General features: G+C 42.4%; 1 protein-coding gene across 1 annotated transcript in view; it reads left to right on the top strand.

The window, feature by feature from the left end:
- The window catches only part of LRPAP1 (LDL receptor related protein associated protein 1), an 807,807-nt gene extending 801,655 nt beyond the window's left edge, over positions 1-6,152 (top strand). Inside the window, exon 7 of the mRNA XM_044071944.1 lies at positions 5,381-6,152. Coding sequence (XP_043927879.1) covers positions 5,381-5,449 — 69 coding nt within the window. The 3' untranslated portion in view covers positions 5,450-6,152. The remainder of the gene's footprint in view (positions 1-5,380) is intronic.
- The last annotated feature ends 20,040 nt before the right edge of the window (positions 6,153-26,192 follow it).

Below are 26,192 nucleotides of genomic sequence, written 5' to 3'. Positions count from 1 at the left end.
CTCTGATTCTAAAAAGAGGCTTAGGGATTTCTTACTCCTGCCCCAGCACAGGCCTTTAGCTGTCCCTCCTGTACTAGACATTGTTGACGATGCCTTTTCGGAATCTAGTTTGGCCCCTGACTCTTTACCTCCTGATCCCAGAAAACCTGATAGATATTACAGGGTACCTGACTCTCACAAGTTCCTTTTCAAAAATCCTACTGTGGATCCTGAGACCATTTCACAGGGTCCCAAAGGCATCAAAGCTACTACTGCCAAAAGTCCTATCCCCTCTGCTAGAGACTCCAGGGCGCTGGATAGATGGGGTAAGAAGGTATACACTTCGGCCATTAGGGCCTTAAACTGTCAGTTTCATGTGTTAAAGTATCAGCAGCATATTATTGGATTGCTTAAACAGAAAATTATCTTGATTCCTGATTGTGCTGAAAATAAGGATTTAATGCATTCTACTGAACAAGTTGGAAAACATACTTTGCAATGTGGTTTTGATTCTCTAGAGGCATCTTGCAGGGCTGCTGTCACTGAGTGGTCTGTACTTAGTAGGCATGCTTGGCTTAAGGAGCAATCCTTGCCAGATCATGTTAAAGCTAAATTACTGGATGTTCCCTTAAACCAGGACCACCTGTTTGGCAATAAGGCAGAAGAAGTTCTTAAAAAGATGGAGGAAAAAGCTAAATCTATGCAAACTGTTAAAGATTTCTTACAAGTACAACCTCCAAGATTTAGTAGGCATTGGCCTTCTAAGAATTGGTCCTTTCCTGCTTCTTCCAGGCCTTCTCAGTCCAAACCCAGATCCAGCAGAACACCCAGGCTTCACTCCCAGGATACGCACAGGACTAAGCAGTGGGGGCCCCCCTCTTCCAAATCTGGGAGTAGTAAAACTCCCTATGGTAAACTGTCTCAATGACATAATTTTAAGCCCTTCTCAACTGACTGCCCCTTTGGGGGGAAAGATTGCCCTACATGCAAAAAACTGGGAGCTCATTACCCAGGACAAATGAGTTTTAAACATAGGATACAGATTTCACTTCCACACATTACCAACCCCAAATGGTTGGCCAGATCTACCCCCCAAATCAGTGGGCAAAGGCTCAAAAGCCAATACTCTCTCTTTTAAGCATAAGGGCTATTCAGACTGTACCAGAAGAAGAAAAGGGACAAGGTTTCTACTCAAGACTTTTCCTGGTACCCAGAAAAGACGATTCATGGCATCCTATCCTGGACCTGTCTACTCTAAACACCTTTTTGGTGATTCCAAAATTCAAGATGCTGACTCTTCACCAGTTGCTTCCTATGCTAGGAAAATATGCCTAGTTGGCAACACTCGATTTAAAGGAAGCATACCTGCACATCCCAATCAGGGAATCTTGCAGAAGATACCTTCACTACAAAGCAGACTACACGCACTGTCAGTTCTCTGTACTGCCGTTTGGCTTATCTACTGCACCAAGGGTTTCACAAAGTGCCTAGCTCCAGTCATTGCATTTTGCAGGCAAAGAAATATCCAAATATACTCATATCTGGACGATTGTCTAATTCAGGCAGAAAGTCAGGACATACTTTTGAATCATCTGGCCTTTATACAAAGGGTGCTAACTTCTCTGGGGTACACCATAAACGAAAAGAAAACGCACCTGGTACCCTGTCAACAAATTATATTCCCGGGGGCAAGCTTGAATACAACTTCCCAGATGGCTTTCCTCATGCCAGAGAAACAAATTCATTTGACAACATACTTCAAACTAGTGGCCATGAAAGCCCTGCTATCTGCAAGGCAAATAATGTGAGCCTTGGGGTTCATGGCCTCCTGCATTCTTCTAATTCCATATGCAAGACTGCATATGAGGAAATTACAATAGTATTTAAAAAGCCTATGATGTCAACATTCTCAGTATCTAGAAGCAATGATTCCCATCATACCTTGCCTACACTTAGAGTTTCTTTGGTGGCAGAGGCTTGCCACCAAAACAAGGTACTACCATTCACTCTACCCCCTGCCATCCAAACCCTAAAAACAGACGCATCAGACTATGCATGGGGGGCTCACCTGGCAGGGAAGTGCATTCAGGGCAAATGGAACCAAAGTCAAATGCACCTGCATATCAATCAAAAAGAAATGCTAGCTGTACAGAATGCTCTGACGGCTTTCAAGGCCACATTCTTCCAGGACAATTAATTGTTAAGACGGGACAACACCACTGTTATGTGGTACATAAACAAGCAGGGGGGTACCCATTCTTACCCCCTCTGCAGACTAGCCAAGGAATTGTGGAACACAGCCTTGAGCTACCAAGTGCATCTACAAGCTCAATTCCTGCCAGGAAAGCTAAATACACTGGCAGACGGACTAACCAGAAACCTCATGGACCCACACGAGTGGAAACTGGAGCCAAAGATTTTCAACATGTTGACAAACAAATGGGGGAGCCCAGATATAGACCTGTTTGCCTCCCCCCAGAACTACCAATTGGACAAATTGTGCACAAGGACTCCCCACAAACAAGCTTGGAAAGTGGATGCTCTGTCCTTCAGCTGGAAAAATCAGTTGATGCCTTTCCTCCTCTGCCTCTCCTCTCCAAAGTACTGCTAAAGGTCAAACAGGACAAACTAAGGACGATATTGATTGCACCAGACTGGCCACGCCAACACTGGTACCCCCTCTTGCACAGTGTGTCACTGTTGGCTCCATGGCACCTGCCTCTGTCCCCTACCCTGTTGTCACAGCAGGAGAACCAGATTCTGCGCCCTCAGCTTCAAACCCTGAACCTTGCAGCCTGGCTGATTACCTAATCTCTCCTTTACCATCCCTCAGTAAACCAGTGATGGATATCATTTTAGGGACAAGGAGGCCTAGTACTAGAAAATCTTATGCTGAAAAATGGAAAAGATTCTGTGCCTAGAATCAATCTCAGGGGATGCGCACAGCAATGCCCAACTTACCTCAGATTTTACAGTACTTAACTGAGATGCTTCACAAGGGCCTTTCTTTTTCTTCCATCAAATTTCACGCATCAGCCATTTCAGCTCATTATAACCCATAACCTCCCCTCTTCTCTCATCCACTGTTCAGGCAGTTCCTCAGAGGGGCCATACATTTAAGACCACCCAGGAGAGCACCAACTCCAGCCTGGGACCTTAACTTTGTAATGGAGAAACTTATTCTTCCTCCTTTCGTGCCAGCTGCTAGTGCAGATCTAAAATTCCTTTCTTGGAAAACAAGCCTTCCTTTTAGCAATCACTTCAGCAAGAAAGGTATCTGAATTACAGGCTCTTATGGGCAGTGGAGCCTTTCATCATCTTTCATGTGGACAGGGTGTCCCTCAGAACCAATCCCTCCTTCATGCCCAAGGTGGTATCCAGTGTGGCTCTCAGTCAGTCCATTCATTTGCCAACCTTCTTTCCTAATCCACAGAACAAAGGGGAACGGATACTGCACTCCTCAGATGAGCACAGACAACTTAGATTTTACTTGGACAGGACTAATCCTCAAAGGAAATCTGAACAACTGCTAGTGGCATTTGCTGCAGGGGCAGAGGGGAAGGCTATTTCAAAGCAAACCACTTCTAAATGGATAAGCCTTTACATTCATTTCTGCTGTAAGCACCATGGAAAACCAATCCCACAGGTGATCAGACCCCGTTCAACCAGGGCTGCATCTACCTCTACAGCCTTTCTCTGAGGTGTCCCTACCAGGGACATCCTAGAAGCTGGTACTTGGAGTTCTGTACATAACTTCACCAATTACCCTTTGCCAATTTTCTCTAAATCCAGAGCTGACTTTGCCACTGCAGTCTTGCAAGGTCTTATAGCTGGTCCTAATGCTATCTAAATTCCTCTTCCCATCCTTAGCTTTGGGTATCTACCCACATGTGATGACTGCAACAGTGAAACATGAAGAACATAGTACAGTTGTGTACACTTACCATAAATGTAGATGTTCGAGTGTATTCACTGTTGCAGTCCTGGTTACCCACCCTCCAGCCTCCTGTTTTTCTCTTACTATACCTTTCCTTTCTTGTTTGGAGATGTTAGCGTGTATTCACTGTTGCAGTCCTGGTTACCCTCCCTCTAGCCCCCTGATTCTTTTTGGCTGTACCTCTACTCTCCTTTACTATGCTTAAAAGCTTTTTGGTGTATTTGCTTTTTTATTGAAGGTATATCCTTGTATTTGTGTGTGTGTGTGTGTGTGTGTATATATATATATATATATATATATATATATATCTATATACACATATTATATATGTTTTATTGCTTCCCATTAATGGGGCACCTGACATCTGGGGCAAGAAAAACTGATGTAATGGTGTCGGCTGCATGTTTTATACCCCTGATGACCTGACGTCATGGAAGAAGAGACAGCAACCGATGCAGGACCCAAGACTTTGTTAATCAGGCCAACTGAGTGCTACTGCAAGCAGATAACCCAAATGTGTTTACTGCAACAGTGAATACACTCGAACATCTACATTTATGGTAAGTGTACACAACTGTACTTTGTGTTGCCCATCATATCGACTTTAAGATGAAGTGCTCCCTTATCTTTTATGTTCCATGGTTTTAGAATTATTAATGTATTAGCAAGCAGTATTAGACAACCTTGATGTGTCAATATAGTCTGTCAAAGACCTTGGGTAGCGGTTAGTAACTTGCTGATTTAAACAGTAACCATTCTTCTATACAGAAAAAAAGCATATTAGTTTCTATAGAATTATTACTTTTTGTGACATTGACCTTTTAGTGTCTTTTTTTCTGCCTCAGAAGGCATTGTTTTTGAATTGAGATTTCTGCCTTTATAATTTCCAGTTTAAATGTACATTAGAACGTGTCTAGTATAATTTTGCAAAAATATTTCCTTCCTTAAAAGATCTTTGTCACAAATCATGGATTTAACCTTTTTGCTTGCAGATTACCAAAATGGAAACTGATGTTGGCATTTAAAAGAATTTCTTGGACAACTTTATTAACTTGCCTTGGATGTGCATCCATTTGTTTTTAAACACCAGAAATACACCTACTAGTTCTACTCACTAATAAAGAATAACATCACAAAACAAGACAACTTTTGGCTAGATAGATTTATTTATTTATTTATATTTGTTGATCGGGAGTGTCCGACTGGACGTAGGTCCATTTTCAGCAGAGGCCCGGATAGATAGATCATCTTCTTTTATGGCCTTTTGCTTTGAGCTTAGTACTTTACATGAACCTTTAAACTTGCCATGTGATTGTCTGTTGGTGATTAAACTATCATTCTCCAAAGGGTTGTTGCAGTAAGTGCTTGCACAATGAAAGTTTAGAATTATGCATTTCATTTTTTTAGTCTTAACTTTGCTATGTTTGAAAAAAATAAAGATCTGACTGAGGTTTCTTTTACCAGGTGAAAAAGTTTATGCAAGATTTAACAAACAGAATCTCAAGAGGAGGCCTTCAGCACAATGAACTGTGAATAAGACTTTCTGCAGCTCAGTTTGATGACTTGTACTGTATGAGTGACTCACATGGTCTGTAAGATTCTAACCACCAATTAAAAGGCCAGGTATACAATGTACTGTCATATGCACATGGCAAATTTAGAATCTGGAAAAACTGCATTGTTTGCAACATACAGAAATTATTCTGGAATTTCAAAGCTCTGGAGAAGACCTCAAATCGTGGATTTTCGTGTATTCATTTGAAAACATGAACTCACCCATTATGCAATATTTTGTTTGGATGTTCTCTAAATGTACATAATTTTTTTTTTGGGGGGGGGGTGCATTTCATGTTTATTTCTGAAGTTGAGACCATTTGACAAATTTAATGTTTAATTTAATTGTAGCGGTTTCATGCAGATCATTTTCACAATATAAATAAGTTAAAATTATGTAAACATGCATGTCATTTCTGTCTGTATGTTATAGTAATCACTTTATTGTAATTTTGATAAAATATCTATTACAGCAAGGGAAAAACAGGTAATGAAAGATCTGTAGTTCTGATCTGAAGAAAAGCATGACATTTTTGAAAACCCTGTTTTTCTTCATTTCCCTAATATTTGGAAACTGGTAGTCATTTTTTTTCATGTGTAACAGCATTGGTTTTGTTATCGTCATAGTCTGTATTTTCAAAGCTGAAAAAAATAAATGGTTGACTTCAACCATGGACACATACTTCTCTGCTGCATTAATTTAGGTATAGCACTATGATTTCTATCCTCACTTGTTGCATTGCTCTTAGATTTGCTGGTCTGTTTTATAAGGACAGACCTGTTAAAGGATGGAAACATTGTTAAGCAAGTGAAGTAACCCTATATAATATCAGTAAATATGTAAAATTTAGTGTCAGAAGATGCTGAGGAATCAAAAAAGTGCACCTCTTTCTGATCCTCTTTTGTGTTTTTAAAGGCAGGTGCTATGATTTTTAATGCTGAGAGGTTGAGTGGTATGCATGGCCACAAATATCAGTTTTCAGAAGTGACTGCTATGGTGGGCAAGATAGGAGCTCCCAGAGAAATACGTGCTACTGCAAAAAACTGACACCTCTGCATATCCTTTTACTTAGCAGTGACTGAGGTTGTTTTTTTTTGGGGGGGGGGAGGCTTTCAGATGCCCCACTTCTGTGTACTTGAACACTGATCCTATCTGCCATTGTGGTATTTATTTAAGTGACATTGTAGTGTTTTGCATAAGATGGAAAACATGCAGTATTCGCAGTCAGATTTTTCGCCTGAAGGGTAAAAGTCACATTTTAATGGAAATTAAATATACTGGGTAAACTAGCACAGTATGAAGGTCTGTGATTGGGGTGGTGGCATCTTATCAAATGAATATTGATTTCAAAGACTTAAGATCCCAGTGCTTTAAACTCCATCATGTTTTTCCAGTTCTTTTAGGAGGAAGAACATACAAATTGGTTTGTATGAGATTGGCAGAGCCCATGAAGTCCACCAGATTCCTCTAACTGCCCCGTATGATTGAGTGGTCTTCATTTTTAGTGTCTTACCCATACTTGACTATATCAACCATGGTAAAAATTGCCAAATTCCTTGGTTGTACATTTAATTTAATCATCTGCCTTGTGTAGTAGTGCTTCTCCCCCCCGCCCCCAAATTTTGAACCTTCCAGTCTCTTCCTCCTGCTTCCTTGCCTTATCTTCCTTTCGTTGAAAGCAGTAAGGCTCCATTTCCACCAGGCTGCCTTTAGTTTTGATTACCTTTCTGATGGTAAGAAACAAGAACATACCCAGATCCTTTGTGGCCCATAAAGAGCTATTGTATGTCTTTTACTTTAACTTCGTATGTATGGGGGAGGTGGATTTCCAAGTGGTAGGCAAACCAGATTTAACCTAATTTTTAATCTGCTTTTTGTTGACCTCATAGATTCATAGGTAGGTACTAGGTTATCAGCCCTGGGGCCTATATACGCCTAGCCAAAAAGGTTCCTTGGCTTTCGCCACCCAAGAAAATTATTTTCTTGTGCCCCTGTCGAGCAGTGCTGCAGAATGATCCCCGCAGTGAATTTTCTGATGTTCATCATGTTTCACTGTTGCAGTCATTACAATCGGGTTATCCTGCTGGCAGGCTACCCGCAGTTGGCCTGAATTCCAAAGTCCTGGACCGCGTCAGTTGCTGTCGCCTCCTCCCTGACGTCAGTGCGCCAGGGGTATAAAAGATGCAGCCGACGCCATTTTCTTCAGTCTTTCTTGCCGCACGTTGCCCGAAGCAAAAGCAGTTCGCAAGTGCCAGTCGGCCGACTCCTGAGATTTTCAAGTGCAAATTTCAGATCCAAAGTCTTCATTAAAGCTAAGTATCCCGTTGGGGAAACTTTTTTCTTGCTCCAGACCTATGTCAGAAAAAGTTAATAATTGTATTTCTTGTGGGAAGCAAATACCTCATAAGGATTTTCATTCTTACTGTATTCATAGGTTAGTACTAGGCTAACTACCCTTGTGCGCCATTGTAAGCCTAGCCAATTATCCCTTGTGAGGCTCAAACCCTGCACCTTGTGTTTGTAAGGCAAATACCTTAACCATTAGGCCACTGTCCCAACCCCTATTCCTTGCCTAGGCCCTGAACACGACTTTGCTAGTTGTCTGTTTTGTGCTAGTTTTATCCATTGCACTATTAAGCTTCTGTTCGATTTTTGCATTTCATTACTTTGGCAGAAGATTTAATTATATAATGCTGTCGGAAAAGCCGACTACCGGAGTTTATAAAAAGCACAAAGAAAAGGACAGGCATCCGAGGTCCAAAACTGACGACGAGGCTTCTGCTGGGCCAGTCGCTGATTCGCCAGTTCTCAGTGAGGCGCTTTTGCAGCCCCTGACGCCCGCTACCTCAGAGCCACAGGCCGCTTCTGACTCCCATGCAGAGCCGACTAGGCCACTGGAAACTCAAGATATTGGACCCTCGGAAACTATTCCCTCAGATGGGTCCAGAGCCGCTGAGCAGGCATCAGCTTCTGAGGGTGTTTTCAGGCCTACACAGTTATATGCAAAAACAACTTCAGCTTCAAAGGCAAAGACTAAAGCACCTCTAAAGACAAAGAAGCAAATACAGCATTCCCCTGGACAGGCCTCCATGCCTAAAAAACAGATGCTTAAAATGGCCGAAGACCTAATTACTTTGATCAGGGGTTCCCATCCCCCTCCTGATAAGAGGCCTAGGCAAGAGACAGAATATGAATCTTCAGATCAGGTTTCCATTTCCTCTGATTCCTTTTCTGAACAGGAATACTCTTCTTCCCTATGAGGATTCTGATACTGAAGAATCTATCCCTTCAGCCTCTCCCCCTGAGGATTATTTTTTAGGGGAGACCCTGCATACTATGAGGGAGCACTTCCACTAGGAGAGCCAAGATTACTCAGAATCTAAGAAAAGGCTTAGAGACTTCCTTTTACTACCTCGGCACAGGCCCCTTGCTATTCCTCCTGTTCTAGACATTGTAGATGATGTAATTACTCTTTACCACCAGCTCCTGTTAAGCCAAACAGAGATACATACTACAGGGTTCCTGACTCACATAAATTTCTTTATAAAAACCCTGCTGCTGACCCAGAAACTATCTCTCAGGGTCCCAAAGGGGTCAAGGCTTCCACTGCAAAAAAAACTATCCCCTCTGATAGGGATTCAAGGGCCCTGGACAGATGGGGGGAAAAGATTTATACTTCTGCTACCTTGGCCGTAGGGGCCTTAAATTGTCAGATGTCCTTCAAGGATGCATCTGCAGTCATAACATATGGGTTGTCCTGCCTCAGGCAGCCCTTCGGTCGGCCGGATTCCAAAGTCTGGGTCTGGCCTCGGCTGATGTCGCACTTCACCTGACGTCATAGCTCCTGGGGTATAAAGGCATCAGCTGACGCCATTTTCCTCAGTGTTTCTTGCCCCAGATGCCAGGTGCCCTCTAGGAAGGGTAAATTTGTATAAAAGTAGAAAATTCCAAACAGTAGAAATCAAAAAGTATATATACATATATACATACAAACAAATACACCATAATAGATTCCCCCAGCTAGCTAAGAGAGGGGTAAGTACCCTAGGAATACCACAGAGGGGAAGGAGGGTGGGTAATCCTGACTGCAGATGCATACCTATCGGACATCTACATTTATGGTAGGTACAAAACTGTACTATGTCCTTCAAGGATGCATCTGCAGTCATAACATATGGGTAGAATACCATAGCCAAACTGGGGGAGGAGGTACTAAGATAATGATGGTGTAGTTAAGATCCCTTGTAAAACTGCAGTTGCAAAACCTGCTCGGGATCTGGAGTATAAAGGAAGATTGTAATGCTTGGCAAATGTATGCATGGAGCTCCAAGTAGCAGCTTCTAAAATGTCTTTGGTAGCCACTCCTCGTAGGAAAGCTGTAGTGGTGGCTGTAGCTCTTGTGGAGTGAGGCCTGATATTTTCAGGAGTTGTCTTCCCATGAAATGAGTAGCAGAATTGAATGCAATTTCCTATCCATTTTGAGATTGTCTGTTTTGAAATTGCTTTTCCTTGCACTCCTGTTGCATATGCTACAAGAAGCTGGTCAGTTTTTCTGCTGGCCTTAGTTCTGTCCAGATAGTAGCGCAGTTGTCTGTGTACATCCAAGGTGTGTAGTAGTTTTTCCCCCCTGTTCTGTGGGTTAGGGAAGAATGTAGGTAAATGAATAGCTTGGTTCAAGGATACCCTGGATACCACCTTTGGCATAAAAGTAGGATTGGTTCTCAGAGACACTCTATCCTGGTGAAAGATAAGGAAAGGCTGCACTGCCATTAATGCCTGTAACTCGGATACCCTTTTTGCTGAAGTGATTGCTAGCAGGAAGGCAGTTTTCCAAGATAAGAACTGTAAGTCTGCTGTTGCTGCTGGTTCAGAAGGGGGAAGTGTTAATTTTTCTAGCACAAAATTGAGATCTGATGTAGGCAGAGGTGGTTTCCTTGGAGGTTTTACATTTTTGATCCCTCTCAAAAAATTGTCTGAGGAGAGGATGAGAGAAGACAGGAGGATCCATGTTGTACTCTGCTGAAATTGCTGATGCATGAATCTTAATGGAAGAATAGGACAGGCCATTGTGGAACAGTTCTGCTAAGTATTCTAGGATGTGTGCTAGGTTTGCCAGTGTGACATTTGTTCCCTTTGCTGCACTCCAAATGAGGAATCTCTTCCATTTGGCTGAATATGTTTTCCTTGTGGAGGGTCTGCGAGCCTCCAGGATAATGTCCTTAACCCTCTGAGATAAAACAGGTTGGTTTTGTTTTATGCAATTTTCCAAGCAGTTAGCTGCAGGGTTTTTAAGTTTGGATGCAGGGTCTTGTAGTTGTTCTGCGTTAGAAGTAAAGGACATAGAGACAGAGGCCATGAGTTCGTCCGAGACATGCTTCTCAGTAGCGGGTACCAATGCTGCCTTGGCCAGTCTGGAGCTATCAGAATTACTTTTGGCTGTTCCTCTCTGATCTTCAGTAGAACTTTGTACATCAATGGGAGAGGTGGAAAGGCATATACTGTCAGGGCCTTCCAGCTGAAAGAAAGGGAGTCCACCCTCCAGGCTTGTGGGTGGTATACTCATGAGCAGAATTTCTTCAGTTGGTGGTTGAGTGGGGAGGCGAACAGGGCTATCTCTGGCATTCCCCATTTCTTTGTTATGGTTTTGAAGATGTCTGGATGCAGCATCCATTCGTGAGCATCGGTGGTAGTTCTGCTTAAGCTGTCTGCTAGTGAATTCTCTTTTCCTGGTACGAATCTGGCCTGCAGTTGAATGTTGAGATTCAGGCCTAGGTTCCACAGGTCCATTGCCATCCGGCATAGAGGGTATGAATGTGTGCCTCCCTGTTTGTTGATGTACCACATGACTGTGGTATTGTCCGTCCTTATCAGCAGGTGTCCTTGCTGGAGGAATGATTTGAATGCCTCGATTGCATGCTTCACTGCCAGCATCTCCTTTAGATTTATGTGTAGATTCAGCTGGTCTTGGGACCATAGGCCTTGGATACACTTGTCTTCCATGTGTGCCCTCCAGCCTAGGTCTGAGGCGTCCGTGGTGATGGTCTGCCTTGGATGTGGTTTGTGGAAAGGCAATCCTTTGTTGATCTGGCAGGCCTGAGCCCACCACAGGAATTCTTCACTGTTGCAGTCCAGGTTACCCTCCCACCATTCCCCTTTTCCTTGCTGGGACTTGACTGTACTTCTCTATTCTATACAACCTATGTGGTGTATTTGCTTGTAGATGAAGGAAAAGTTGTTTTTTTTTTGTATGCATGCTTATTGGTGTAATTTAGCCTACCATTTTAGGGGCACCTAACATCTGGGGCAAGAAAAACTGAAGAAAATGGCGTCGGCTGCATCTTTTATACCCCTGGCGCACTGACGTCAGGGAGGAGGTGACAGCAACCGACGCCGGACCTAGACCTTGGAACTCGAGCCGACTGCATGTAGCCTGCCAGCAGGATAACCCAATTGTAATGACTGCAACAGTGAATACACTCTAGCATCTACATTTATGGTAGGTACACAACTGTACTTTTCGTGGTGGGCAAAGGCCTGTCACCACAACAAGGGGCAGCCACCCACAGCCAGGCAGACATTAACAGATGCGTCAGATTATGCCTGGGGGGGGTCCATATGGCAGTAAGATGTATTCAGGGCACATGGTCCGCAAGCCAAATGCATCTACATATCAATCAAAAAGAGATGCTAGCTGTTTAGAATGCCCTGACAGCCTTCAAGGATCTACTTCATCCAGGGCAACTATTGATAAACGGACAATACTACAGTCATGTGGTACATAAGCAAGCAGGGTGGCACATATTCCTACCCCATCTGCAGACTAGCCATGACTTTGTGGGACACAGCATTGACTTACCAAGTACATCTGCAAGCACAATTCCTGCCAGGAAAGATAAATACTCTGGCAGACAAACTAAGCAGAAACCTAATGGATCCCCACGAGTGGAAATTGGATCCAAAAGTCTTCAGCATGATAACAAGGAACTGGGGATGCCCGGACATAGACCTATTTGCTTCCCCTCACAACTGCCAACTAGAGAGATTCTGCACAAGGACTTATCACAAGCAAGCATGGAAAGTGGATGCTCTATCTTTCAGCTGGAAAAAAGTTAACGGTATATGCCTTTCCTCCACTGCCTCTCCTCCCCAAGATACTCCTAAAGGTCAGACAAGAGAAGCCAAAAGTTATACTGATTGCCCCCAGACTGGCCCCGCCAGCACTGGTACCCAATCCTAAAGAACTTTTCTCAATGCCCAGCCTGGGCATTACCTCAAATTCCTCACTTATTGACCCAACAAAACAGTCAGATCCTGCACAGTCAACTCAGGACCTTAAATCTGGCAGCATGGCGGATAATGTAGCCATTGAAAACACACCTCTCTCTAAAGCGGTGATGGATGTTATTTTGGAGGCCAGAAGGCCTAGCACCAGAAAATCCTATGCAGAAAAATGGAAGTGATTCTATTCTTGGAACCAGGCACAAGGAATTGACATGATTGTACCAAATATTCCTCAGATTTTGCAATACTTAAATGAGATGCTGGACAAAGGACTGTCCTATTCATCAATTAAGATTCATGCCTCTGCCATTTCAGCTCATTACAAAACAGAACCACCTATTTTTTCTCATCCATTACTAAGGCAGTACCTCAGAGGGGCCAAAAACATAAGACCTCCAAGGAGACCACCAATACCTGCATGGGATCTCAATTATGTCTTGGAAAAACTCACACTGCCTCCTTTTGAGCCAGCCTCTACAGCTGATATAAAATTCTTATCCTGGAAAACAGCTCTGCTCCTAGCAATAACCTCTGCAAGACGAGTTGGAGTTACAGGCACTCATGTCTGTGGAACATTTTATCATTTTCCATCCTGACAGGATTTCTCTGAGGACAAACCCTACATTTATGCCTAAGGTAGTGTACAGTGTGGCCCTTAACCAAACAATTCATTTGCCTACCTTTTATCCAAACCCACAGAATAAGGGTGAGAGACTTCTGCATTCTTTGGACATTCACAAGCAGCTACGCTTCTACTTGCACAGAACCAAAGCTTTCAGAAAGACTGAACAACTTCTAGTGGCATATGCTGCAGGATCACAAGGAAAGCCTATCTCAAAGCAGATGGATAGGCCACTGCATTCGTTTCTGCTATTCACAGCATGGCAAATCAGTGCCTAAGGGCATTAGGCCACATTCAACCAGAGCAGCAGCCACTTCAGCAGCCTTCTTCAGAGGAGTACCAACCAAAGGTATCTTAGAGGCTGCAACTTGGAGTTCAGTGCATACTTTTACAAAGCACTATCACTTACCTCTCTACTCTAAATCCAGGGGAGGCTTTGCCACTGCAGTTCTGCAGGGCTTCATAGCCTCTCCTAATCCTATTTAGCTCCAGCCTCCCAACCTTAGCTTTGGGATTCAACCTAATTGTAATGACTGCAAGAGTGAAAACACTATGAACATAGTACAGTTGTGTACCTACCATAAATGTAGATGTTCGAGTGTATTCACTGTTGCAGTCCAGGTTACCCTCCGACCATCCCCCTTTTCCTTGCTGGGACTTATCTGTACTACTCTATTCTATACAACCTATGTGTTGTATTTGCTTGTAGATGAAGGAAAAGTTGTTTTTTTGTGTATGCATGCTTATTGGCATAATTTAGCCTACCATTTTAGGGGCACCTGACCTCTGGGGCAAGAAAAACTGAAGAAAATGGCGTCGGCTGCATCTTTTATACCCCTGTCGCACTGACGTCAGGGAGGAGGCGACAGCAACCGACACCGGACCTAGACTTTTTAACTCGGGCTGACTGCGGGTAGCCTGCCAGCAGGATAACCCAATTGTAATGACTGCAACAGTGAATACACTCAAACATCTACATTTATGGTAGGTACACAACTGTACTTTTTCCATCTAGTCGTTAAGATTTTTCTTACAGGGCCAATGAGGAGCTTTGTTTGACATGAATGGATAGTTTGTTCCAGAGTATGGGAAGTCTCTGGGACAGGAATCTGTCCCTCCAGCATGTTCAGTTTATTGTGGTGACAAGGTTTAGGTCCCTGGAGTGTGTGGTTCGCAGAGGTTGGGATTTCTTTAAGTGTAGCATGTCCAACAGCTTGGGTTTGACATAGCTTTGTATGTTAGGCAGAGATTGTCCCTGAGTAGGCGATATGCGACAGAGTAGAGCTGGAGTTTTTTTGAGACTGTCTGCACATGGCATCTGTTTGAGGCCGGTAATCTTCTTAGTGAGGTATTTCTGTGGCCTTTCCAATAGTTGTAGGTGTCTTGTGAGATGCATACTAAACGGGGCATTGTACTCTATAATGGGTCTGATGAGTGTTGAGTAGAGAGGAACAATGACCTCCTTTTTTTCTGGAGGAGAACCCTTTTGTGATGAGGTGTGCAACGTAGAAGGAATACCTGACTACTGTGGCGATGTGGTTATCAAAGGAGAGACTATTGTCCACCTGTGTCCTGAGGTCTTGTCACACTTTCAGTGTTTAGTAAGCTACCACCTATGTGGTAATTCATGGGTACAGAGTTTTTCCCAAAGGGGATGACAATGCACTTCTTGACATTGAGCTTGAGGCCATGACTTTGACACCAAGCATCTGTTTCTGTAAAGTCCTTTTGTAGAATGTCTGCATCATTAGGTAATTCTGTTATGGCTCCCAGTTTGCAGTCATCTGCGAACTTTGTTAGCCAAAGACCTTCTATGTTGGGCTGTACTTCAGAGAAGTAGATGCCGAACAGGATAGGACCCAGGACCTTACCCTGTGGTACTCCATTCGTCACTGGTCTGAAGTCGGACTTGGAGTGAGCTACTTTTACTGTGTGGGTTCTGTCAGTGAACCAGTTGGCCACCCATCTTGTGACATAGGGAGTTATGTCCAGTTTAGTGAGTTTATCTATAATTCCAGAATGGGGGATGGTATTGAAATCCTTGAGGTCAAGATAGGCTGTATGCACTACCTTGCCCTCGTCTCCGGCTCTAGTGACTGCTTCAAAGAAGTCAATCAGGTTTAGTAGACATGATCTACCATTTACAAACCCAAACTGAGTGGGGTCCAGGGTTTGGAGGTTACCTATGTCTTTGTTTATAAGCTAAAAGATGATACGTTTCATGGCCTTGCAGACCAGGCTTGTCAGGCTAATGGGGCTGTAGTTTCTGGGGTCCATGGTGGCACCCCCTTTGTGGAGTGGGATAATCATCGCCGTGCACTATTCAGTAGGCACATAGCCTGAGGTGAGGCTATGATTGAGCATGGTACTTGGGTGGGGTGCCAGTTCGTTCTGTAGTTCGTGCAGTATGCAACCTAGGATGTTGTCTGGTCCCATGGATGTGGCTTTGGAGAGTGTGGTCTTTATTTGTTCATCCATTATTACAGGGGCTTTGTATTCTTCCAGTATTAACATGGGCCCTTTGGAGGGTGAGAGGGGAGGTAAAGTTAGCACTGAACCTATCTGCCAGGATGTTGGAAATATTGGTTGATTCTGCATATTTAGTGCCATTGTGCTGTAGCTCAGAGCAGATCTGAGTGTTGCCATTGAGATTCTTGACATGGCTGTAGAATGCTTTGTGGTTTTCTTTGGAACTAGTGGCGATTTTATTTTCACAACTGGCTTTGGAGGATTTTGTGAGGGTTCTCCGCTTCTTGCAGAGGCTGACTAGAGAGTTCCTCCAATCTTGGGATTTTACTCTCTTTTGCAGCAGCTTCTTTCTTCTGTTGTAGAGTTGAAGTAAAAACACCTATACACTGCTGAAGGTGCCGATAGAAAAAGGAACCAAAATCAAACAAAATCTTCAGTACACCACCACGGCAGCCAAGAAACTTTAAAAGGTACTGGTAAAGCAATTTTATTGACAAAATAAAATAAAATCAAAAGCATATATCCAATTCGATAAGCGCTTTCGGCTTTTCAGCCTTCCTCAGATCGTATACTTAGGATTATGCTGTTAGCATTTTTAAAATAATAAATCACCAATCACTTTCTTAGTTTCCATATACACCCATTCTCTAGAACCAATCATTCAATGTTCATTTTCCTTCTCAGGGAGCCAATAATAATCTTAGTAAGACTCTGTCCGGTCCAATCAATGCATAACCAATAGTTGTGTTATCAGGACCTGCCTTTCATCTTAACCAATCAAAAAAGATTAGGAAAGTCATGCCTCTTTTATATGTCAGATAAGGCATCTTAGAGACATACAAAATAAGGATATGAATAATGCTTTGGCAGTGCATGTGGCTAAAAATCCTACTCATTATTTTACATGCAAGGTTATAGAGGTTGTAGCTCAAACAGCAAGAGAAGGGGATGTTCATAATCGGACAGAGCTACCTGAAATTAATTGGATTGTAAACATGCAAGCTAACCATTCTGCAAGCTTAAATAATGTGGCTCCACTAAAACCCATATTAAAGAATAGAAGAAATGCTATTGGTTGCAAATAAGAGGCTTGGGTCTTTACGCGAGATTGATTGGTTAAGAAATAAAGCAGTTGTTGAATAGAAACAACTATTGGTCACAAATGGAGCGAACAATCTAAAACTGTTAGTTAAACCTTCATTCTTTTGTCCAAAAAACTATCTATAAATTGGTTCTAGTAAAGAGATTTCTATGTGAATCAGTAAGCACAATGTTTTGTGGTGTAAATATGTTAATCCATTTAGAAACTGATACTAAAGGTCAAGAGAAGTACTATCTATTGTATCCTATGAGACTCGCTCTTCTGAATTCTTTGACTGGTTAAGAGAGAAGGCATGTCTTGAATATGCATAACCATTGTTAGTTCCCCTAGGCTTAAAATAATGTGGCTTCTTTAAACCCATATCAAAGGATTTCAGACACAATAAATAGAGCAACAGTTACTTACATAAAAAATGGTTGTTTACATTTAGTGAATATATCTAAATGATTATGTACAGTTAAAGGGAAACTATCATTAATGGTAGATCATTCTAGTAGAATAAGAGTAATGATAATAGAGTGAAAAGGAGGAATAGGTTATCCAAGGGAGTTGCAGGTGCAGAGCTAGGTGTTAGTAAGGTGCTTTTGTAGAAGTTTTTAAATTGAAGTGTTGAGGAGTTAGTTACTAGTGAGTTAGGTAGATTACTTCAATGTTTGGAGATGTAGTTGGAAAAAAAAGTGATTCACTTGCTAAGTTGTTAGCTTTGGTGGTATGTATAAGTAGTTTGTTGCTGGAGCGAAGGGATCTTGAGAAGGAATATGGCTAAATGAGATCTTTGAGTGCTGGTTTTTTTTTTATTGATAGAGTATTTTGTGGGCGAAGGTAAGTTGATTTAAGAGAATAAATTGAGAAAGTTCAAGCCACTTGAGCTGCTTAAGTGATGAGCAGTGATGTGACTTGTATGAGGCATTAGTGGAAAACTTGGAGATTTTATTGTAACAGGCTTCGAGTTTGGCTAGATATGTCTTGTGGAGACTGGTTAAGACTAGGGAGGCATACAGGAGAGTTGAGAAGGAGGTGGGTTGAATCAATGGTGGCTTTTGTGTTATTTGTCACGTCTGTTTCTATATAGCAGACCTAGTGTTTTGTGAACTTTTTTAATGGCTTGGGCAATGTGAATATCAAATTTCAGGTTGTCGATTTCTACTCCTTGTAATTTGGTATGGCTTGTTGGGGGTGATAATGGTTTTATTTTTATTGAAGATACTGAAGGTTGTGGATGGGGAGGTGTATCTGGTTGGGTGGAAGAGAAAAAGTTTTGTTTTGTTGGGATTTAGGATAAGTTGGGAGTTAGTGAACCAGGATTCAGCGGATAAGAAGAAATCTTGAGTAGTGGTATGGTGGTCTTTGAGGGAGGAAGCTGACCAAGTCAGTGTAGTGTCATCAGCATACTGAACCACTGAGGCCTGGGGTATAGCCAAGTGGAGCTGGTTGGTAAAAAGAGAAAAAAGAAGAGGACCAAGGGTGACAGGGCGAAGGGGTGGGTGATTTCGTTGCCAGCGGACAGCCTGTTCACATTCTGCTGGGTAACTTTGGAACCAGGTAATAGTGGGGTGACTGAGGCTAAGGGAGGAGAGGACATAGATGAGTTTGGAGTGGTTGACCATGCCAAACGCCTTGGACAGGTCCAGGAATATGGCTGATAAAAATGTCTATTATTTCTATACTGGTTGACTGTGTTAGTAAAAGACAGTAGGGCTGTGGTGGTGCTATGAGAGAGGCAAAAACCATGTTGGATATTAGATATGAGCTTGTGTGTAAGGAGATAGTCCATAAATTGGGTGTCTACGACTCTTAACGGGGATAGAATTGCAATTGGGCGATAGTTTTAGTTCAGTCGAGTTACCTCCTTTGTGTAAGGGTAAGGTGTGGGAGAGTTTCCAGATGGTAGGGATGTGAGCTTCAGACAATGACCTGTGTATAAGTATGGCTACAGGGTATGCAATTGCTTCTGCTGCAATTTGCAGGAATTCAGTAGGGATATTGTTAGCAGCTAAGGTAGTGGGTTTGGGTTTTTTTAGTAGTTTTTTGATGATGTTAGTGGAGACTGTGTTTAATGTAAACTGGTTGTTGCTTTTGGGTGGATGTAAACTGTTGTGGTTTGGGGTAAGAAGGGCGTGGTTGGGGCTGGTCTGGGTCAGTGCAAGTTGTTGAATCGATTCTGTAAAGTAAGTTTTAAATTGAGTGGCTAAGTTTATGGAGTTGTTCTTGTTGGGGTGGGAGTGGTTAATTTTCCAGGATGCAATATATTGTTAACTGCTGCCCAGAATTTTTAAGGGTTATTTTGATATTTATTTTGTATGTTGCAATAGTAGTTGCTTTTCTCTAATTTTACTAGTTTTTTTGCTTTATTTTGGAGTTCTAGGAAGGTTTGTTTAGTTATATGGGATTTGGTTTTACAATATTGTTCCCAGACTTTCTCTCTGGTTCTGAGTTAGGACTCTGAATTCTTTACTTAGCCAGGGTGTGCATTTTGATGTCACGCTAATGGTTCTTGGGTGGGGCGCAAGATAGTGGAGTATGTTTAGGAAGATGGAGTTAAAGGAGAGAACAGCTTCTTCTATAAGCAGGTGTTTGAGAGGTTCCCACTTGTAGCTTTTTAGGGCAGAGCTAAGATTTTTTGGATCAAAGTTTTTTTTTTCTTTCTGATTAGATGGATGGGAGGGCTGGTAGTTTTGATGAATGCAGTTTCTTAGGAGAAAGGCTAGGTTATGGTCACTAAGGCAATCAGTGAGGCAGCCTGAGTGGGATAAGAGATTGGGGTTGCTAAGCAAAAAACAGTCGAGGATAGATTGACTCTTAGAAGTTTTCAGTCCTGGTGGGAGATGATGAGTTGGGTGAAACCATAAAGGTTAACATGGGATGTAGGGTTTGGAGAGGAACAAAGGAGCTAATCAATGTTAAAGTCACCCATTAGTATAGTTTCTTGTGGGAGAGATATGGAGGTTTGTTATAGTTTACTTTCAAGTGTGGCAATATTGTTGCCTGATAGAATATAATATATCCAGCTGTGATTATTTAGTTAACATAGTAAATATTAATTCTGCATTATCAAATTCAGGTTGGAAAGGTCCAGAAGGCCAAGCATAAGGTGAATTTTGAACAAGATGGCAACACCCCCTTCTTTTTTGTTTTTCCTTTCTTTACATAGAATGCTGTAACCAGGGCAGTAATTTTATTGCTACTGATGTTGGTTTAAGCCATGTTTCTGTCAGTGTTACAATGTTGGTGGAGTAAAGGGATAGTAGAGCATCTAGGTCATGGACTTTGTTTGTTATACCTCTTACATTCATATTAAGGATAAGAAGGGAAGATTTGCATATGTGGTGGAGCATAGCAAGTGTTGATGGTGAAGGGCTGGTTAATGAACTGCATTTGGGGGGGTGGAACCAGGATTAGGATGTATGTCTCCTGAGCACCTTAAATATATAATTATGTGTAAAAGGAGCTTGGAGAGTTTGTGTTGAAGATTTGAATGTTTTTAGTGTGACTGGTGATGTGGGATGATGAGAAAGGACTTTGATTGTGTGATAGTCTATATAGGTGGTGTGGAATAGGGTTGAGGCTATAATTTAGTGTTGTGAACATCTTTGGTAGTGGAATGGGGAGGTTTGCCAGGGAGGGGAGTAGTGAATAGTGAGTTTCAGAAGTGTAGAGAGAGTGTAGGAGTGTAAGTGTTAAGCTAGTAGCGATATGGAGGAGTGTTGTATTAAAAGGTGTGAGGTTGCAGTAGATAGGGAATAATGTATGAATAGTAAAATCAAGAGTAAGAGATATAATGTTAGAGAAGTGTAAGTGTGTGCTTTGCTAGGGTTTTTTGGGAGTATTGATTTATTGATAATTGATTTTTTATGAGGCCAGAAATATGATGGAAAACTAAACAAAAAAAAATTCCCATGTAAATGTGATGACTCTTCCAGTGATTAAAAAAACATCATTGAAGTGTTCTGAATGCCTGGGATGAAAGAAACAGAAGTGTTGATAGGCCACTGGTTAAATTAGATCCTTAAGTTATATTAATACTACACATGCAAAAATCTTCTTTTCGAATGTTACTCTAAAATATGTCCCACCTACGTGGGTTATAGCTCATCTTTTTTCCCAGAGTTGGCGATTGTTCAAGAAGATTGAAAGTGGCAGAAAATATGTAGATTTTAAAATACTCAGGTAAAACAGTCAGCACAACTGCAGATAACTGTTCAGAAGTATTTTTTTCTGAACTGTCATGAAAAATTATTAAATGGTTCACAAATTGTAGCCTTCCAATTTTAAGTTATATTCTCCTGGGGTTATCTTCTACACTGTGTGACATTGCCTGGCAAAGATATTTTATTTAGGAATGTTGCAGTCTTTAGCTTTATTCCATAGATTTTACATTTAATGATAATACATTGGTAAGTATGCAGGTGGCTGGTTCTCTTATGACTTTTTTATCCGATGTTGGCTTTATTCATCTGATTCAACATGTGGGTTGTCTGAATTGTCCAGATACGACTTTGGTGCCTTATACCAAACTTTGGATGTGAGAGCTCTGACTCCTCCCTTACCCACATTTCCCCTCTCCTGCATGAATTACCCCACATTTCATTTGCCATCTGGGAAAGCCAGATGCATGGACTGAGATGTTGTTCATAGTTCACAATAAGTGAATGTTTTTTCCTCCTCCATTTACAAAAGGTTTTGATAAATCTGCAGTAAATCCTAAACTTAACTTAGTATACTGAAGAGGGTGATTTCTTCTTTATTTCTAAAGTTTTTTTCTTGTTTTTGTTCTTACTCATGATCTGCTTAGATTTAAGTTTGAGCCTTTTTTCTTTTAATATTACTACTTTTATCATCAGTTTAGTTAGTTGTGATGTCCTCAGGTTACAAAAAGTGCTCTTCCTGCAGGCATAAAACAGTCCCCCCCCCTCCAGACCCTCACTCTGTGTGCATATTGCTTGGGGCCCTGTCACCTATAAGCTTCTTCTTCTATCTATGCTGCCTTTGGCTCCAGAGTCCTTCAAGTCCATGAAGAGAAACGTATACTGAAAGGCCTTCTTTCCTCCCAGACAGGGTCCGTAATGTCCTCAGACTCTTAAGGCATACACTTCTCCTCCTTCGAACAAGAAGCAAGATAAGGAGCAGGATAGATCCAGAGAGAGAGAAAACTAGAGAGAAATTAAAGGTGTCTGAAGATCATCCAGAGAAAACTACGAAGGAGCCTCCTGACCCCCCCCCCCCCAGCTGTTGCAGGTCCAGCACCAAAGATTCCTAGACAGTCGGATCCAGACTCCATCTCCAAAGTCTACCTTTACTCCTGTTCCAGTCAGTCCTACGTTTCATTCACCAATTTTGCAGAAAGTACCTTCAGAGCCTGCATCAGTACCTTCTTCATCCAGATCTGACCATTCTACTAGAAGTCTCAGACGTTGAAGTCAACCAAATGATAAGGTTTCTCAAGACTCAGATTTAGATAATAGTCCTCCCAGCTCCATCCCCGACAGAGGATTTAAGATCAGGCCCTTCCACCCCAACTATACCCCAGCTATTCAGTCTTCTCAGCTTCCTGCTCCATATCCATTCCTGGTGGCATATTATATTGGATCCAGCCTCCCCCTGTTACCAGCTTTGGAGTCCACTGCGCTTGAGACTTTGGTTTTGACATCTTTCCTTACTTGCTCAACTCTGATGCTTTTGTGTTCAGCAGAGTCCTGGAGCCAGAGTGTTGGTGTCAGGGCTCTGGTGAGTGGACACAGATCTTCTGAGCCATTGCTGCCGCTCAGGGCCTCGGCACTCAACAGCTAATTTTCGTGGTCCACCTTGGGGCCTTCAGCCATTGGATTCAGGAGGGCTTCTGACTTTTCCAATTTGGCTGGCTTTTCTTCAGCTCTGCTTGCTGAGTCCACTTTCAAGGCTGTGGAGAAGGCCTTGGCTGGACCAAGATGTCTGGTACACTCCCAGATCTCTGATCCATCCAGATACCCTCTGAAGAGTGTATCCTCCTCCTCTCCTTTTGGTAGATGGGAACAAGATGGATTCATTAGGCATTGAGACTTCTTGACCCTTGAGTCCCTCATACATTTCATGTGTCTCTCTCAGGTGTTCCAAGGCACATTCCCATAAAAAGGACTTGTAAGAGGAAGTTTATTGACTACTGTCCTGAGTCTGTTACCAAAGACACCGACTCATACCTCATCATGAGGAAGAAGGTTTTCCAAGTTAGTTCCCCCCCATGTTTTTTTCAGTGATATTCTAGAATTGAAACAGCGTGGGGGATGGTCCACCAAAGCCCTTTCTTCTGAAGAGTTGGTGTTTCTCAAAGCCTTTGGCTCTGGCACTTCAGCGTCCTGGGTGGTCCCTCCTTCCAACCCATTATTCGATGACCTTACTGAAAAAGCTTGGAAGGAGACTAATGTGGCAGAATCCAACCTTAAAACAAAATTGTATTTCCCCCAAGGGATGGGGGAAGTTCTGGGCTAAGGGTCCCCTTGTAGATGCTGTGGTGGTAGCAGGAGAAATCCCTGATTCCAGTAACAGGGAGTCTAGGGCTTCAGATAGATTGGGAAAATGGGCATATGCTTCAGCCACTCTCTCTGTTCAAGTGCTGAATTATATAGCTCACTTGACACATTTCCAGAGAGACGTGATTGATCAAGAGCTTTCAAATTCTAAGGTGGGGTCCTTACCAGAGGGTGTCCAATAAGTGTGGAGTCCCAGATGTCAACCCTACAATCTACTACAGATTTATTCATGATGCTCATACCGCTCAAACTCTTAGAGCAAGAAATCTAGACAAAGCCATAAGTAAAAGTGGGACAAAGGCCCAAAAATAGGGACACTTTTTAAATATTGCTCTTACAAAACTTAAAAAGTTGATGGAATAACTGATTTTGCATTAGAATGAATTTTCTGAAGGCTCTTAAATCTGAAATTTAAATGTCTGTCATTACTTTCTAACTTCAGTCTTTAATGATTTGCCATTAGTTTGCCATAAAACCACAACTTTATGAAAAACAGACCAAATATCTGGACATTCTGTGAAAATCTGTACTGTTGAGAGGTATGAAGACTGCTTTCTAATGTACCAGATGGTGCAGATGGAGCAGCTGGCACTGGCATTAAGATGCATCATCATGCTTAGATTTGGCTTTGCGGAAAGCATCAGAACATCTTTCATCAGTACCCCATATGAATGTTCTTCTTTGGACCGAAGATCAAGGATGCATTTACAAGAAGTGAGCTGGATGGTAAGACCTTGTCTGGTGTTCTTCATGTTTCACTGTTTTAGTCATCACATTTGGGTTATCTGCTTGCAGTAGCCCTCATTCGGCCTAATTAACAAAGTCTTGGGTCCTGCGTTGGTTGCTGTCTCTTCTTCCGTGATGTCAGGGGTATAAAACATGCAGCCGACGCCATTACATCAGTCTTTCTTGCTGTGCGGTGCCCGAAGCAGAAGCAGTTCGTAAGTGCCAGTCGGCCGACTCCTGAAATTTTTGTTTTCGAGTTTCAGAAGCTAAGTACCCCAATGGGGAAACTTTTTCTTGCTCTAAACCAATGTCAGTAAAAGTAAATAATTGCATTTCTTGTCGAAAGCAAATACCTCATAAAGATTTTCATTCTTACTGTATTCCTTGCCTAGGCCCTTACCACGAACTATCCGTCATCGGTATATGTGCACTTCTAAATATTTTGGTGCTCTGTTCAATTATCCAGATATGGCTTCAGTAAGCCATCTGACTACCGACATTTCGAAAAAATGCAAAGATAAAGACAGAGACAGGCCACCTAGGTCCAAAGCTGCAGACGACGTTTCTCCTAAGCCAATCGCCAGTTCACCAGTACTCAGTGAGGCGCTTTCACAGCCCCTGATACCCGCTACTTCAGATTCGCAGGCCTCTACTGAGAGCCATTCGGAGTCCGGTATGCCTCAAGATGCTTCAACTGTGGAACCTGTGGATGTCTCTACCTTGGATGGGTCCAGAGCCGCTGTGCAGGCACCGGCTTCTGAGGGTGTATTCAGGCCTACTGACTTGTATATTAAACCAACGCCATCTTTTTCTTCTTCAAGGCCTAAAAGTCGAACTACGCCTAGACAACTGATGCCCAGACCGCATGGTCAGGCCTCTATGCTTAAAAAACAAATGATAAGAATGGCTGAAGACCTTATTACTTTAATCGGGGGAAACCAACCTTCCCCCTCTAAGAGACTTAGGACTGAGTTTGCTTATGATACCTCTGACCAGGATTCTGAAATTTCTGTTTCCTCCGATGACCAGGATTTACCCTTATCTACCTATGAGGATTCTGATTCTGAGGAGTCTATTCCCTCTGCTTCCCCCTGGAAGATTTCTCTTTTGGTGAAACTTTGCATACTCTTAGGGAAAGTCAGGATTTCTCTGATTCTAAAAAGAGACTTGGGGATTTTTTACTCCTGCCCCAGCACAGGCCTTTAGCTATCCCTCCTGTACTAGACATTGTTGGTGATGCCTTTTCGGAGTCTAGCTTGGCCCCTGACTCTTTACCTTCTGCTCCCAGAAAACCTGATAGATATTACTGGGTTCCTGACTCTCACAAGTTCCTTTTCAAAAATCTTACTGCGGATCCTGAAACCATTTCACAGGGACCCAAGGGCATTAAAGCTACTACTGCCAAAAATCCTACCCCCTCTGATAGAGACTCGAGGGCGCTGGATAGATGGGGTAAGAAGGTATACACTTCTGCAACCTTGGCCATTAGGGCCTTAAACTGCCAATTTCATATGTTAAAGTATCAGCAGCATATTATTGGATTGCTTAAACAGAAAATGATGTTGATTTCTGATTGTGCTGAAAATAAGGATTTACACAGGATTTAATGTATTGTGCTGAACAAGTTGGAAAACATACTCTGCAATGTGGTTTTGATTCACTAGAGGCATCTTGCAGGGCTGCTGTCATTGGGTCTGTACTTAGAAGGCATGTTTGGCTTCAGGAGCAATCCTTGCCAGATCATGTTAAAGCTAAATTACTGGATGCTGCCTTAAATCAGGACCACATGTTTGACAATAAGGCAGAAGAAGTTCTTAAAAAGATGGAGGAAAAAGCTAAATCTATGCAAACTGTTAAAGATTTCTTACAAGTGCAACCTCCAAGATTTAGTAGGCATTGGCCTTCTAAGAATTGGTCCTTTCCTGCCTCTTCCAGGCCTTCACAGTCCAAACCCAGTTCCAGCAGAACACCCAGGCTTCAGTCCCAGGGTACGCACAGGTCCCCCACTTTCAAATCTG

Source organism: Protopterus annectens, chromosome 5.part0 (assembly GCF_019279795.1).
Source record: "Protopterus annectens isolate FY-2018-M chromosome 5.part0, PAN1.0, whole genome shotgun sequence".
NCBI lineage: Eukaryota > Metazoa > Chordata > Ceratodontiformes > Protopteridae > Protopterus > Protopterus annectens.
This window is presented reverse-complemented; position numbering and strand designations above follow the sequence as displayed.